Below are 17,547 nucleotides of genomic sequence, written 5' to 3'. Positions count from 1 at the left end.
TGTTAACACACTTTTAAAACCTCCCATTTACCAGATGTCTCTTTGCCTTCCCCTGGACTCCTCTGGTTAACTGTTGAAAGTTAATCAAGGCCATCAAACTTGACTTTCTCCCATTTCAGAATTTTAACTTTTGGGCCACAAATCTTAAAACTAATGGAATTATGGTCACTGGTCCCAAAGTGATCCCTCACTAACACTTCTGTCCCCTTCTATAAATGACTGAAAATGGTGTTTTGCATCCATGGTTGCGTCACTGTGCTGAGAGCCAGCTATAGAATATACAAAACTGGCATGTTTGTCTGGGTTTTGCCAAACAGTTCTCCGCTTCTTTGATGTGTAATATAAAGGAGGCAGAAGCTCCAAGGGTTACATCACAGTCACTCAATGCTGCAATATTATGGAGGTTTTTACTAATCCACTGTTCATTCGCTCTGCCACTGAACCATAAGTTAATTTTGTAGCCTGTGCTTGTCCACAGACAATAGTGAAATGTGCCACTAAAAATGCAAGGCCATTTGCGAATGTGTCCTCTTGTCAGGCTACTCACTGTCTTTACAACATCAAACTTGTGTTTTTTTTATACAACATCTCCACTCTTCAGCTCTTTGAGGAGGACTATAATATTCTTGGTCTCATGCTAAAACAGAATATAATAAGAAGTCTCACAACACCAGGTTAAAGTCCAACAGGTTTATTTGGTAGTAAACACCACTAGCTTTCAGGGCTCTGCTGGACTTTAACCTGGTGCTGTGAGACTTCTTACTGTGTTTACCCTAGTCCAACACCGGCATCACCACATCAAAACACAGTATACACAGGGAATAAAGAAAATATTAACTTTCATGGAACATCTCTTCCTGTAAGCTATGTCTTTTCCATGAGGTTTACAGGCCAGGGCAAGTTCATACGACATTGTGTTACTACTTGTGAAGATGTATATTGTCATATTAGCACATCACATAGAAAGTTTGATGCTGATGGGAAAGATTGATGGTAAAAGAAATTGAAGTAGACACAATCTTTTTAAAGAACCTCACAATTAATGCATTCACCATCAGTGAACATGATCCAGTCCTCCCGAGCAAGGTTAGCATGATGGTCTATGGTTGCCAGTGCCCTCTCAGGGACATGGTATTTGAAGAGAGAAAGAGAGATGCTACATCTCCCCATAAGTCTCTGACCAATCTATATGATGTTGTGAACTCTTCAAAGTATTTGTGAGCAAAAGGCAGTTCATTGTATAAGATTACAAAGTCTGGGATTTGATCTGTTCAAAATATCTCCTTTGGTGACATAATCAGTGTTGTTATAGTTGACTTTTATCCACTTGTAATAGTAGTTGACTGCGATCAAGAAAGTTTTAATTCTATGTTCAAAGAGATCCTCAAGCTGCTTCTATTGTCCTCGTGCAAACGAAGATAACAGTTTTCTTGTCTCCTGATGATAAATAGCACAGGTAATATAGTTTGATATCATCTCTCACAATGACTTTGAGAGATCTGGCTGTCAAAACTAATAGCTTTCTCTGGCTTGACATGTTGTGATGCTCAAATGTCTTTGGTGCAATTATTGCTGTATATCGTAGCACAGAACTCTGGGAATTGCCAATTTTTTATCATTGATGCGTAAATTATTGACTACACTGGAATGTCCTCTCTGTTTGTGGTAATGTCTAAGAGTCGGATTCTGTGGCATGTATGCTGGCCATCTTTGAGGCAGTACTCTTTGATCTGAGCACATTCTTCAATATTTCTGAGCAATATTTCTATGCATCTCTGATTTATTTCAGTCATTTGAACTGTTGCTGGCAGAGTTGTGGCTGTTGTTGATTCAAAAGTCTCCATTTCATCAACAAAAGCTGCATCACCTTGTTCAGACCTTGCCAGTGGGATATGAGAGAATGTTGCTTTCCTGGAACATGCCCTGTCTTTGCATCAAACCTCATCATCTTCAGTCTGAATTATTGTACTCTTAAGGGCATTTTTGCTAAGTCCTTGGAATTTAAGAGTGCAATAGGGATTTGTGCTCTTGATTAGTGGAGACCGAAGCATCTACATCCACATACAGGAAGACCTGGACAACATTCAGACTTGAGCTAATAATTCATGACCTGAGAGAATTTAACTATCTCCCCTTGACATTCAATGGTATTACCATCACTGAATCTCCCACTATCAACATCCTGAGGGTTACCATTGACCAGAAGCTTAACTGAATTGATCATTATAAATACCGTGACCACAAGTGCAGCTGAGAATTCAGCCTTGAATAACCCACTTCTTGACTCCCCAAAGCTTGTCTACCATCTACAAGATGCAGATCAGGAGTGATTAAATACTTGCCATTTGCTTTGAGTGCAGCTTCAACAAAAGAAACAGCCTACTTGATTGACACCCTCATTCACTATCTGAAGATACTTGCTTCCTCCATCTTTGACGCACAGCACCATATATAAATAGCAATACAGCAATTAACTAAACTTCCTTCCAAACCTGCAACTTCTACCACCTCAAAGGACAAGGGCAGCAGATATATAGGAAAATCATTGTCTGCAGGTTCCACAATATGTTACACTCCATCCAGACTTGGAACTATATTACCATTCCTTGCAGTCGCTAGGTAAAAATCTTACCACGGCAGTTCAAAAAGCCAGCTGATCACCACCTTCTGGAGTGTGGTTAGGGATGAGCTACACATGTTGGCCTAGCCAGTTGATGCACACTTCCCAGGAAAGAAAAACAAAAATGCAACAGACTGCAACTGCATGATGGATTCAAAACCCCATAGTGACCAGATATCAAACACTATCTCATTAAGTGACTGTAACTAATGAATATACAGTATGCTTTTTATTTGTATGACAGTGGAAAACTTCAGGGATGCCCTTAAAATCAGGAAAAAAGATAAAACTAAAGCTATACCAGATGCTCAGTACACAATTAGAGAAATATTCTCTATTTCTCTGAGGAAATTAAAGAGACCAAAGACCTCTCCCCCACACCACCACCGCGTGGCCCCCCCCACCCCCCACTTTGACTCTTCAGCATCTCTGGTTTGTGATCAACTAATATGGAGAAGATTCACTTGAGAAGTCACCGAGCTCAACAATGGCCTTTGATGGGAATGTGCAGAAGTGAAGGTGGAGGGTGCACACAACCATCCAAACAGCTGATTTACCTGGCTCTCAAGGCAATTGAGGGATATGGAGACTGGGGTTAGAAAGTGGAATGAAACCAAAAATCAGCCGTGACCGTAATGAATGGTCAGTGCAGGCTCAACATGCCAAATGGCCTTCTCCTCCTATTTCTCATATTCTATATTACCAACTACCTTGCACGTGGCAGATTCTACAGATTGTGCATTGGACTTAACCAATATCTCAAAACCTTTGGAATGGAAGCAAGTGATCCTCGATCCTGAGAGGCAGGAAGTATTTGCATGATAATAAAAATAGTATTTTATAAGTTTGTCTGGATGAATTTATTAGTATATTATTGTATGTACTGGGTAAAAATAATCAGTACCATATGAACAACCTTAGTTGCACAACAGGTGACCATCTTCTTAGAGCCTGACCTACCAGGTACTGTTGTTGTGCTTACGGGTAATATTTATACCTAAATCATTAATCAGAAGCCATATGTGAGCACTGGATGGAGTTGTATTAATATGTTTGCAATAGATCATCACAATTGTCCCTTTAACAGCAGGATGGGGAATTTTCATCCCTTTGCATTAATATTTAAGGTTAAAGGAGGAAAAAAATTATCTTGGAAGTGTGCAAGATGTTTGAACTTTATTAAGCTTTGCCATTTGTGCGTATTGGAGAATGGGGCTCCCAGTCGTGTTTTCGTGACGTGTTAGTTTGTTGTTATTTGATCTGGGGCTATATGATGCTGTCCTGTATATACACAAGCTTCATTTAAAAAAAAGTCCTACATTGAATTTCACAACAAAAACAGATAACACTGGAAAATCTCAGCATGTCTGGTCACCAGACTCGAAACATTGGTTCTATTCTATCTCAATGTAGCAAATCTGATGACCAGAGATGCTGAGATTTTCCAGCATTTACTGTTTTTCTTTCAGATTCCGGCATCAGCAGCATTTTGCTTTTTAACTAAACTTCACAACTTTGGGTTGCAGCCCCAGGGTGCAGTACCCTCACTAGATAGATGAATACTACATAACGTGGAGGTGCTGGCATTGGACTGGGGCAGGCACAATAAGAAGTCTCACAACACCAGCTTAAATTTCAATGGGTTTATTTGATAGGACAAGCTTTTGGGGTGCTACTCCTTCATCAGGTGAGGTTGCCTCACCTGATCAAGGGTCAGTGCTCCGGAAACTTGTGCTACCAAATAAACCTGTTGGACTTTAACCTGGTGTTGCGAGACTTCTTACAATTGGCATAGCCATACTTGAAGTAAATCTTAAAAGGAATATCCAGTTGTTTAATTTGCTGTGGAATTTAGTTTGAGTATTTCTGTACTTGTGTGTTGAGCATCAATTCCATCTTTATTTCTGACCTTTTTTTTGTTAAAGTCTTCAGTTAGCTAAAATTGTCAATTATGTTGAGGTGTAAGTTACCCATCAAACTGAATGGGTGAATGAGAATTTGTTTGGTTGTTCTCAAAATTCTGCAATATTTGGATGAGAAGCTCTAATTGTTGAGATTATGACATCTTCTGGTCTAACAACCCATGGCATACGTTCACTTCCATTAATATCGAAAGGCTGGAGCTTAAATACAGATCTCATCTGTATTTACCACTTACAGTTTGCTTCAGAGCTGGTTACAGCGCTATGCCTTCTGCTGTGGTGATAACCTCAAGGGCTAGAATGATTCTTCTTTTGTCTGAGAGTATTATCATTAAGTTTCTACAAAGCAGGGTCTTTCCAGGCTCTTGTTAAAAACATTTGACACACAAACTCTGTCCCTCTCTCCACAGATGGTGACTAACATGCTTAGCATTTCCAGCAATTTCTGTTTATATGTCTTATAAGCACAGCCATAATATATATCTGAAGCAATTGCTCATAAGTTAGAGGCCAATCAAAAATTCATTCACTTTTCTCCAACAGAATGATTTACTCTAGCCTTGGAACACAATACTGAAACAGCATGATTCACCCTTCCCAGTATGTTACATCAGCCTTTTTAAAGAGCTTTCTCTCTGATATTCTCATTCGTAAGCCATTGTACAAAATAATTTGTGATTTTACAGTTGCGAACCAACATCCATTCAGATGCAAGAGACTTTGGAAGCTGCTTGCATGGTCTTAGCAATCATAAGATTGAAAATAAAAAGTAAAAAATTAAAAGTAAATAAAAAATAGAAGAAAGAAAGTACTGAAAAGGTACAGCACGTCAATCAGAATCTGAACTGTGAACCTTCCTCTAGAATGAGATCTTGTATTGATTTTTCCCATGGGATTCAGAAATCTAACCATAGAATCCATGTAGTGCAGAAAGAGGCTATTTGGCCCATTCAAGTCTGCATTAATTCTCCTAAAGAGCATTCCACCCAGGCTCTCCCCTCTGCCCTACCCCGTAACCTCCATGCATTTACCATGGCTAATCCACCTAACTTGCACATCTTTAGACCATGGGAGGAAACTACAGCAATCGGAGGAAACCCATGCAGACATGTGAGAATGGTCACCCAAATCAAACCTGGCATTGTGAGGCAGGAGTGCTAATTGTGTCCCTCTGCTGCCCTAATATCGGATATAAATGGGAGTCCTGAGACCTAACTCATCTGCAGCGAGACCTGCATCTCATTCTTCCAGGAAATGACCTCCTAATTGGCTATTTCCACAACTCCCGGTGATGCTGCCAGCCTAATCAAAAGGCCAGTAGCTCTAGAACACGGGAGTCCCATGGGAAAAAGTGGGCACTGTGAAAGCAGGTAATGGTTTGCAAGAGTGCCTTGACGTGGAAATGCCTTTGGAGTCATACATTTAAAGAACAGACTCTGAAAGGTGAAACCAGAAGGCTCCTTGGAGCAGAGGTAGAACCCTCCAGCTGTTTTTTTTTATTGAGTGCAGCTGTTCTTGTCTGTGACCCCTTTAAGGCATGAAACCACAGGAAGAAAAGGCCACACCACTCCTAGGTCTGCCACAGTGAGGGTTTATCCACCATCAGTTAAGTGCCAGCAAGGCTGCAATAATTGGCCCTAATTTGGCCATTAGCAATGTTATTTGGCTGCCCTCCTTGTGTGTAGGGTGGGCCATCAATCCACTTCCCAGCTGTCCCTTCGGGAAGTCCAGTGGTGGCAGGAATGTATCTGGCAACTATCCTGAGGTGATCATCCCCTATTTTTATGGTTTCCATGTTTCAAGTTTGCCACCAGTGAGCCAGGGAAATTCAGTCCTTTAGCTGGAGCAGTTTCAAAGATGTGAAGGGTATCTCTTAACTCATGCACCATGTGGCTATCCTCATACTTCAGCTGACAGATGAGGTAAACAATATGTGAAATTTATTCTGTGGACAGTAATAATTCAAATCATACAGCAGAGATCAAAATGTTTTTTGCAACCTTTATGAGAATGTCTGATCACACGCAGTGAAAAACATGATTTTGTTGGTACCAGAAAGGTTTTGGGTTTGATCCTTATTCATCATTAAGCTTGCAGATAGCCTTGTGGGCAGCAATAGGAACAGAATATTTAACTTCAATTACACCACATTAGGAGAAGGGAAGAGTTAACCGAGAGGCCATCCCCAATGGGATTACTCACTACAAACAGTGTAGATCTCCTGCTTAGAACTGTATTCAAACTTATGACCGTCTATTTTTTAAAAATATGCCAACTATACAGTGGTGGCTTTACCACCCAGGCTTGAGCATGAACTACCTGAAATGCAGTATATTTTTTGGATAGAAAGTTACATACGGGCAGACTAAGCCACCAGATTGTTTTTTAATTCATTGGACATGGGTTTCCCTAGGCCAGCATTTATTGTCCATCCCTAATGGCCTTTGAGAGGCCCGTTAAGAGTCAACCACATTGCTGTGAATTTAGAGTCACATGTCAGCCACACCAGGTAAGGATGGGAGATTTCTTTCCTAAAGATTATCAGTGAACCAGATGGGTTTTTATGACAACCGACAATGGTTTCATAGTTATCATTAGACTTTTAATTCCAGATTTCTATTGAATTCAAATTTCATGATATGCAGGTGGGATTTGATCCTGGGTCTCCAGAGCTTTACCCTGGGTCTGTAGTCCAGTGACAATACCATTACATCACCACTTCTCCATAAATGGTGGCATATGGAGTTCAAGATGGAGATATGCAAATTCATCCACATTGTGTCTAAGAAAGACGAGTTTTAATAGTGAGAATGGGAACTCCGAACGAGTGAAAAGATTTGAGTGTCCAATTACAGAAATCACTAAAATTTAGTGCACAAGCACAAGTTACTGAAAAGGCTGTTGGTCTTTACCTGAAAAACGTAAGAGTACAAAGGTAAGGACAAGATGCTTCAGTTGCACAGTCCTCATAGAATCATAGAAAAATCATAGAATCCCTTTAGTGCAGAAGGAGGCCATTGCACCGACAATAATGCCACTCAGGTCCTAACCCACATATTTACTCTGCTAACTGGACTGCGGGAGGAAATCGGAGTGCCCAGAGGAAACCCATGCAGACACAGGGAAAATGTGCAAACTCCACACAGTCACCCAAGGTCGGAATTGAACCTGGGTCTCTAGCTGTGTCCTCAGCACTGCTAACTGCTTTGCCACCATGCTGCTCTACTGGATGATCTTTTTCCTATTTGTCACTGGAGGGCTTCTTCAGCTACCCACAGTATAGTCAAGATGATTGAGTCAACTTCTCCCAGAATCCTTCTCTGCCGCCTCTACTGGATCTCATCTGGAAGACTGCATTCAGTTTTGGGCAGCACACATTAGGAAGGAATTACTGACCTCAGAGGGAAAACAGCACGGAATGATACTGGTGTTTAATGGACTAAATTATGAGGACAGTTTGGATAATCTCCATTTGTATTTCCTTGAATTTAGAATGTTCAAAGGTGATCTAATTCTGATGTTTAAAATGATAAAGGGATTCAACAGTGTAGGTGTAGATGCACTATTTCCTCTAGTTGGAGATTCCTGAACAAGGGGGCATAATAATCAAATTAAAACTAGCCATTTAGGAGTGAAATCAGGAAAGCAGTTTTCACTCAAAAGATAGTTGAAATCTCCTCCCCAAAACCTGCAGATGTTAGGTCAGTGGATGGTTTCATGCTAAGTTGGTCAATCCTTACACAAGCAGAATACCACAGATGCTGGAAATCTAAAATAAGAACAGAAAATGCTGGAACTGCTTAACAGGTCTGGAAGCATCTGCGTAGAGAAACAGTGTCAGTGTTTCAGGCCAGTGACCTTTCATCTGACCTCATCTGATGAAAGGTCAGTGACCTGAAAACACTTTTTCAATCTCCACAGATGCTGCCAGATCTTGCTTAGCATTTCCAGTGTTTTCTGTTCTGATTGCCAGATTTTTGTCAGGTACGGGTATCAGAAGCTGTGCAGCAAAGGGAGGTAAATTAGATTGATGCGCGGGTCAACCATAAATGGCAGACCAAGCTTGAGGGGCTGAATGACGTACTCCTGTTCCTATGTTCTGATTGAAAGGTGTGAGTGCCATTAGAAACTGTGCCAGCACAAGTCAGTCTGTGCAGGAGAGGAGATGATCAGATCATTGAGGCATTTAAAACAAATTCCATTTTAATCAAATCTGAATTACTTTATTGGCACTTCGATTTTTCTGCTGTCATCACCTGCAGGCAGCGTGCTGATTGTCAGATATTTGAAACAAAAATGAATGACAAAATCTTTCAAAAAATACAGATTCTGATTATTGATTTCTATTTCATTTCAGAACACAATCAATTCTCATTTAATTTTCTCATTATTTCAAAGCAGTGATCAAATCACTACATTTGATATTACTGAGGAAAGAGTGCAGTATTGGTTCCATTTTTCAAGCACCATTAATGATTTTTATTTGTCTCCTCCACAGTGTGTTTTGCAAGATATATTTTGCAAGATATTGAGCTCTGTGGCATTTGAATCAGAACATATCTAATAGATAATTTTCCAGTCTGAGTGAGATGGAAACAGTGATGAGGTGCTCTAAATCATTTCCCACACTTTCTGTCAGTTGATTGGCAGCAATACTGTAGGCAATGAGCTTTGTTTTGCATTTACATTTGCAATTATATTATCTTAGTGTTAAGAATAAGCTTCCTTCAATGGCTTTTTCTGGAAAAGGAGTACTGTTTTAGCTGTACTGAACCAGTCTGGGCATTCAAGTGAAGTTGAAAGCTATGTTTCCATTATACAGAATGTTAGAAGCCAAATTAACTTACCAGCTGTGGCAACATCTTCTATGGCAAATGACTATATTAGGATAAAACAAATTAAAGCATAGCTGAAGAAATGGTGCAGAAGGATGATCATCAGACTCATGGGGAATTGGAATCATTTCTGGGAAGGAGGAACCTGTTCCAGTTGGATAGAGTACATCACCAGGGAGCAAGGACCAATGCCTTCAACAGAAAGTTAACCAATACTTAACTAATTTGACATGAGGCTGAAACATTTGTGTGGAGTAATCAGGTACAGAGGACTGGCAAATACAGATTGCACTAAAGAGTAATTTATAAATAGAGATCAGCCAGAGGAGGGGACGGGGGTTCCATATGCTAAGCAGTCCAAGATGGGCTTAGAGAGACATGGGTTTAGAAATACATGGAGTGTGGTAAATAAAGCTGCTAAGCTGAAAACACAAATCACCATATATATATAACAAACTTGGTGTCAGTAGCACAGATTGGACTTGATGAAGAGAATGATTCAGGACTGAATATTTTTAGCGACAATGTATTCAGGAAAGATGGGGAAAGAACAAAGGAAAGTAATAGCAGCAGAGATCAAGCAACTCTTGCCACAGTGAAGAGAGAGATGAGATAGTTGAGGGAATTGAGGTTAGAATTGAGGAGCAGTGAAGGAGCTGTCATGCTGTTATATTACTATATTACAGGTCACTAAATAATCAGATGGATAGAGAGGAGCAAAATTGCAGGCATGTTTCAGAAAGGTATAAGAACTACCTTGTAATGATTATAGGTGTTTCAATTATTTGAATATAAACTGGGATAATGGCAGTGTAAAGGGCAAAGCAGGGGAGGAATTTCAGAAATATGTGCAAGAGAACTTCAATGATCAGTTAGTTCCAGCCAAATGAATGGATCTTGCCTGGAGCATGAGGTTGGGCAAGTAACATTTGCACCACACAAATGCCAGGCAATGATCATCACTAATATGAGACACTCTAACCATTGCCCCTTGACACACAATGGTGTTGCCATCACTGAATCCCCCACTATTAATATCCTTGGGGTTATCATTTAATCAGAATCTCAACTGGACTCCTCACAAACACAGTGGCTACAGGAGCAGGTCAGGGGCTAAAAATACTACAGTGAGTAATACCCCTCCCAACTTCTCAAAGCATGTCCACTGTCTACAAGGCACAAGTCAGGACTGCGATGGAAAACTCCCAACTTGTCTGGACGAATGGAACTTCAACAACATTCAAGAAGCTTGACACCATCCAAGACAAAGCAGCACGTCCATAAACATCCACACCTTCCATCAACTATGTGTACTATCTACAAGATACACTGCACCAAATTCAGCAAAGATCCTCAGACAGCATCTTCCAAAACCATGACCATTTCCATATAGAAGGTTAAGGGCAGCAGATAAATGGGAACACCACCTGCAAGTTCCCCTCGAGCCACTCACCATCCTGACTTGGAAATATATCACTGTTCCTTTGCAGTCACTGGGTCAAAATCCTGGAATTCCCTCCCAGACGTCATTGTGGGTCAACCCATTGCACGTAAACTGCAGCGATTCAAGAAGGCAGCTCACCACCACCTTCTCAAGGGCAACTAGGGATGGGCAGTAAATGCTGGCCACCCAGAGACGTCCACGATTGAATTAAACTAAAAGTGAAGTATGTTTGAATCTGACTATTCTTGAGGAACAGTAATCATTCTATCCTCAGGTTATTGACAATGCTGGGGAAAACAAATACTGAACTAGAGGTGAGTTAATTACAGTGAATAAAAAAAGAATCTGGTTTATGTGAATTGAAATCAAAATTAGCATTCAAAAGAGTAGTTGAAGAATGGGAGGCCTTTAAAGAATGGGTGGTTCAGATAGAAAGCAGCTTATGTTCTCATGAGCAAGAAAGGAGGGGAGCCATAGCTAAAGTTCCCTGGACTATTAAAGATGCACGTAATGGAGGTTTATGACAATCATAAAGTTAATAACACAGTGAGGAACCAAACCTTAATACATAGGTATTAAGGAAGAGATCTTGAAAACAGAATAAGAGGGGCAAAGTGAGAGTATAAGAAGGATGAATGGGTAAGATATTTGCATATGGCATCACTCCTGGCTCAGTTGGTAGCAATTGTTGCCTCCATGTTCAATGTTGTGGGTTCAAGTCTACTCCTAGGCCCAAACACAAACATTTAAGGCTGACACTTCAGTGAAGTGCTAATTACTATTGGAGATGCTCACTGGAATTCTACCACTCTGCCTGCCACATGAATCAGAGCTGGTAAGGGACAGACAATTGGAAGGTCCATTGATCTCAGATGGGATTTTATGGTCTCAGGTTGAGCGAGGGCATAAAATTCCACCTGCTGTCTTAAGATGTAACAGCAAATTAAGGCCCCATCTACCCTCTCAGGTAGTTGCAAAAGATCCCATGGCAGTAGTTTGAAGAAGAGAGGTGTTAAAGTTTTAAAGTGTATTTACTAATCATAAGTAGGTTAGCATTAATACTAATTGAAGTTACTGTGAAAATTGCCTGGTCACCACACTCTGGTGTCTGTTCGAATGCACTGAGGGAGAATTTAGCATGGACCTAACCAGCATGTTTTTTAGACTTTGGGAGGAAACCAGAGCACCCGGAGGAAACCCATGCGGACATGGGGAGAACATACAGGCACCACACAAACAGTGACCCAAGCCAGGAAGCAAACTCAGGCCCATGGACCGGAGAGGCAGCAGTGCTAACTACTGTGCTACCCAATGTTATTCCCAATGTTCTGACTATTTTTTGCATCTCAACAGCAGAAAACAGATTATCTGGTCATTGTCACAGCATGCAAATTGATTGTTGTGGTTCTGATCATGCAATAGTGACGACACTTCAAAAGCACTGAAAATGTTTTGATATTTCCTGTCATCACGAAAAGAAACTTTATATGAACAGGTATTACGATAATAAGTTCACCCCGTGTTAACAGAAAAGAGACAAGAGATAAATAGGCTGGTCAGTTTATGTCTGTGGTCGGGAAACTTTGAGACAATAATCCTGGATAATATTAATTGTCATTTGAATAATATGGGGTAATAAATTAGGGTATGTGTGGATTTGCAAAGCCAAATTGTGTTTAGCTAATTTGATCAAATTCTTTGATTAATTGATGGAAAAGGTTGATATTGTATAAATAGACTTTCAGAAGGTGTTTGACAAAGTACCACACCAAACTTGCTGGCAAAATTACAATCTGTAGAATTAAAGGGACATTGATAGCATGGATTCAAAATTGGCTAATGGGCAGAAAGTGATGAGCAGTGGTGAATGGTTGTTAATGAGACAGAAGAGAATTAAACAGTAATATTTCTCAGATTTTTTATAAGGATCACGTTTCTTGATGTATAGTTAACAATCTTTATAAAATACTAGTTAGGGTTCAGCTACTATATTGTGTACTGGATACCACACTGAGGATGTAAAGGCCTTAAAGGGGGTGCAGAGTTTTAACAGAATGGTATCAGAGATGGCAAACTAGAATTATATTGTTGTAAAAATCAGTCTGTTTTAACTCTTATACGGTGGATAAATAACTTTGAGTAGACGTCTTATTAGTACAAACAATATTTATTTAAACCCACACAATCAATAATCACCCACCCGACCAACAATAAGTTATCTTACAGAAAATACTAGAATTCAAGTACAATACAAGACCTTGATTTAACTTTGCGTGACTGACAAGTACCCAAACAGATATTGGCCTTTATCTGTGTGCTGGTCTTGGTAGTTGTCTGTGTAGTTTGGTCCTTTGGTCTGGTCTGGCATTCTGGCTGTGGTCTTCCTTCCTTCTCGGGTGTGGTGGCTCTCCTCTTGCTGGCAATGTTCACCATTGTTGCAGCTCGTTCGTGTGGTCAGAGATAAAGAGAGATTCCTGGTTGTGCAGCACCGTTTATACCCCGTTTGGTTTCATGTCCCTTTTTGGCCATTGCCAATAATCGATCAGGACTTGATCACCCTGATCGATAAGAGTCCAATCAGGTGCTACAACGCTGATCTCTGGGTGTGTCCCCAGTGGCCATGTCTGTAGGTGTTGGAGGCACATACCTTCCTCCTAAATAAGGATTCACGGTGCCCCTATGCCTGGCACACAACCCAGTGTGAGCAGAAAGTCTCTTTCTTCCTGGAGATGGCCCATATCCTGTGTATTCACTCATCAGGGTTGCAGCCTGTTTGTCTGAATTTAAACTGCAGCCTGTCAGTTTAGTTTCTTGCCCAATTGTCCCAGAGTGCTTAACAAAATGCCATTTTAGATGGCCTGTTTGGCTACAATATGGAAGGACAGGGTTTCTTCTCAATGCAAAAGAGAGGATTTGAGAGAAGTGTCCAAAATCAAAAATTATTTTGATAACACAAATAGGAGGCACCTTTTCCTGTGGCAGGAGTGATAACCAGATTTAATATTCCAGGGTGACATGGAGAATCCTTTTACACAGTGAATTGTCATGATCTGGAATGCACTGACAGGGAAGGTGGTGGAAGCAGATTCAGTGGGAAGATAATTGGATAAATGTTTGAAGGGAAGTATCTTACAGGTCTTTGGGTAAAGAGCAGGGAAATGGGATTAATTGGAAGGCCCCACCAAAAAGCACAGTGAGCCAAATGGTTTCTTGTGCTATATTGGTCTATGATTCGATGTCAGGGAAATGCCCACTCAGTAACTAGACCACTGCTTACTGCCAAGTGAAATTCAATTAATGTGATCAGCGGTTTTTTTATTTGTTGAAAATGAAAATTCATCAGTGAGGATCTGTTTCCCCATAAAGAACGTTTTGTGACAGATGGCAGAAGATAGCAGTTGTGATCACCCACAGAAGTAGCACCCATGATCACCAACAGAAACCTGTACAACAGGTCTTTCAGCTGAAAGATTGTGGGGAGAGTGGATAAAATGGGATATAAAGGGGTGAGGGTGGGAAATGCCAACCCCAAATCATTTATTTTCTTGTTTGAACATCGCATAATGCTTTACAAAAGGGAGAGAAAATACATTATTTGATGTTTGTGTTACTGGTCTGGGGAGATGCTATCAGATTCATATCACTGCTTTTTTGGTGCTGCTAATTTGTTTGCATTCTTTTAAGGTAAAAGATGTTATGAAGGGCATCATGGCCAACCTGCAGCAGACCAATAGTGAGAAGATTCTTCTGAGCTGGGTCCGCCAGTCCATCCATAACTACAAGCCGATCAATGTCGTCAATTTCACCTCCAGCTGGTCCGATGGCTTGGCCTTCAATGCACTCATCCATAGTCACAGGTGAGAAAGAGATATCTTCCTGATTTTTTTGGCAGACAGAAATTTTGGTTCAGGGTTCTTTTTTGGTCACAGTAACATAGGCACCAATGATAGTGTCAAGAGGTTTGCTGTTGCAGTGAGCTTTATCTCTTGTAGAACACAAAATCTCCAGAACTGGCAGTTATCTGTATATGATGTTTGTTCAGCCAGAAAATAAATGAAGATAAGATCTGAAAAGCTTCTGCAAGCTCGCAGGCCCCTTATCACAAGCCACTGGAAATAGTGTTAACCTTATATGTAGTCTTTCGTTATGGGACCACAAAGCTTCCAGAAGAGGGCAGGAATGTTCGCCTTATTAATGTGTGAACTGAGAATAGGAAAACAATGGAGCAAGGGGTATCTTTAATAATAATAGACAATGCTAGAGATGCACAGTAGATCAATCAGCATCTGTCCAAAGAAAAGGGTAAATTGAATACTTACTAGAATTGAAGAACGATTAACAAACAATCTAATATAATCATCTCTGTATTTAATCTTCCACAATGTGACACTGAAATTCAACCCAGGTTCCAAGAACTGTGGATTGGGTTTTACATCCAAAATGGGGTGCGTACCTCCTGCCCCCATCCACACCCCTCCCCCTGCACAAATACAAAATAGAGCGTGATGACATTCTGTTTCAATAAGGCATCGTCTCCCAAATTACAGAGGGTGAGTCAGCATGGAAATTCTCAGTCCACAAGTCATTTCAAAGTTAACTTGTTAACAATCCAATCATCCCCAACATTTTGTTGCCTGCTCCATTTTTTTGAATCTCAGACCTGAAAAAGTTTGAGTGTGTGACAACAGCTGTGACAAGGTGGCACATGGGCGAAAGAGAAGGCCTGCCAATGGAACCATGGCTGCATGTATCAGCAGAATCTGCCTGAGAAGGTGGCAGCAACTGAGTGTTATTTATGACAACTTTTATCTTTGACTGTACAATTAAAAAATAAAGACTGACTCTGAGGGCAGGGGCCTTTTCAATTCTAGCAGTGGTTAACTTCCAGTTTACCTCTTTGCTGCAGCACCAATTGGAGCTCCCCTTTGCTTCACCAATTGGTATCCTGTCCATCAGAGGCACGAACTGGACATCCAATTCTTAATTGGATGAGCCCAGCTGGTAGTGGATGGAACACTCGGTTTCCATTCCAATTCCCTTAGCCCACCAAGAAATGTAAAATCCAGCCCTGTATGTTTTTTTTCTCCAGAGAAACTTCCCCACATTAATATTGATGTATTGGTGCCAAATGAATGAATTCTAAGTATTAAGTAGGCCAAAGCTGCCTTTTGCAGTGTCCTCACAGGTGACACAAATCACCGTCATAAAAATTATAGTGACAAGAAACATGAGCTGGATTTTAGGGGGTGCTGTGGTCCCTGCCCACCCAACTAAAAGAACATAAGAACCAGGAGCAGGAGTAGGCCATCTGGCCTCTTGAGCCTGCTCTGCCATTCAATAAGATCATGGCTGAGGGGAGCTTGCCCATGATCTCAATGACTGCTCTGCAGCAATTTAACGCTGAAAACAGTTTTGGTTGCTTTAAGGCGAGACCTCTTGGGAGGGAGCTTGTTTAAAGAGCTGCTGACAATTGTATAATGATGTGGAGATGCCGGCGATGGACTGGGGTAAACACAGTAAGAAGTCTCACAACACCAGGTTAAAGTCCAACCAGTTTATTTGATAGTAAACCCACAAGCTTTTGGGGTTTACCCCTTCATCAGGTGAGTGGAGACCTCTTACTGTGTAGACAGTTGTTTAGCCAGCAGTATTACAGACGCAACAGTACCAGCTGGGAACAATGTCCAGTGCTAAGACTGCAAGAAGTCCCACCATGTTGTAGACGCCATGTAAATCTGGAATTGGGCATCTTGGGAGTCCTGCCAAATGTCTTACTGATAGGTGTGTTGGGGACAGTGGCAGTGATGGGGTGAGGTACTTGGAGGTCTGGGTTTTTAGAGGAAAGGGTGATGGCCTTGGGGATGGTGCCAGTGATGGGCACAAGAACAGCTCAAAGAAAGTTCCCCATCTGCTATCCAACACCACCCTGCACAGTTAAAGATGCCAGGTTTCCTACCTGGCTTGGAGCCTCCACTATGCTGTGGACAAAATATTGGCAGAGGCAGATGGAGCCGAAAGCTCAGCAGGCCACTCTGCTTTTACTGTGTCCTGCAAAATGTCAGACAGGTTAGAGGTGGGCAGCAGAAAGGTCACCTAGGTGAGTTGGAACTGAGTGCTGGAATTTTCAAATTTTAATTCCTAGTACCCATTGTTTTTGTTGGGTTTGGGAAGGTTTAAATTCTTGGCCTTAAAATTTTGTAATCAGTATAGAAATTCATTAAATTTGTATGTGAAAGCATGAACTACATGCGATCAGAATTAGTTTGGAGGCTTTCAAAAATAAATGCTCATTGTTAACTTAGGTTTTTGTAGGCTGCAAGCACATTATTCTTTATAACATTGCATATTCTTGCTTCATACGTATGCAAAATCAACAGCTTGGTAGTTTAGCTCAGAAGAATGTTTAAGTTTATCGTACATTATGCCACTGTTGCCAGCTATATCAAGAGAGTTATCTATAGTGCAGTAAAATTCTTCACTAGAGTGTACTTTTCTCTAGGAAAGAAAAATGCAAACCCTTCAATGGTTAAAAGCAATCTCAGTGTCAATGGCAGAACTAACTGTATGAACATAAAATCTGGGAGCTAGAACAGACAGTGACAAATTGGTTAGCATTGTACAATCCTGATTTAATTGACTGAGCAGTCATTGTGGGACAATTAGCTGAAAGATTTACTGGAGGAAGACTGTGTTGAACATTGATATTTTTATATAACTGGTGTTGTA

At 40.8% G+C, this 17,547-nt stretch overlaps 1 protein-coding gene across 9 annotated transcripts in view; it reads left to right on the top strand.

Moving 5' to 3' along the window:
• The window catches only part of dmd (dystrophin), a 1,714,977-nt gene that overhangs the window by 491,818 nt on the left and 1,205,612 nt on the right, over positions 1 to 17,547 (top strand). For all 9 annotated transcript variants that reach the window (XM_080203928.1, XM_080203931.1, XM_080203930.1 and 6 more), the window contains exon 6: positions 14,506 to 14,678. In XM_080203928.1, the coding sequence (XP_080060054.1) occupies positions 14,506 to 14,678 (173 nt within the window). The remainder of the gene's footprint in view (positions 1 to 14,505; positions 14,679 to 17,547) is intronic.

Source organism: Carcharhinus amblyrhynchos, chromosome 15 (assembly GCF_965287045.1).
Source record: "Carcharhinus amblyrhynchos chromosome 15, sCarAmb.v2.hapA, whole genome shotgun sequence".
Classification (NCBI taxonomy): domain Eukaryota; kingdom Metazoa; phylum Chordata; class Chondrichthyes; order Carcharhiniformes; family Carcharhinidae; genus Carcharhinus; species Carcharhinus amblyrhynchos.
This window is presented reverse-complemented; position numbering and strand designations above follow the sequence as displayed.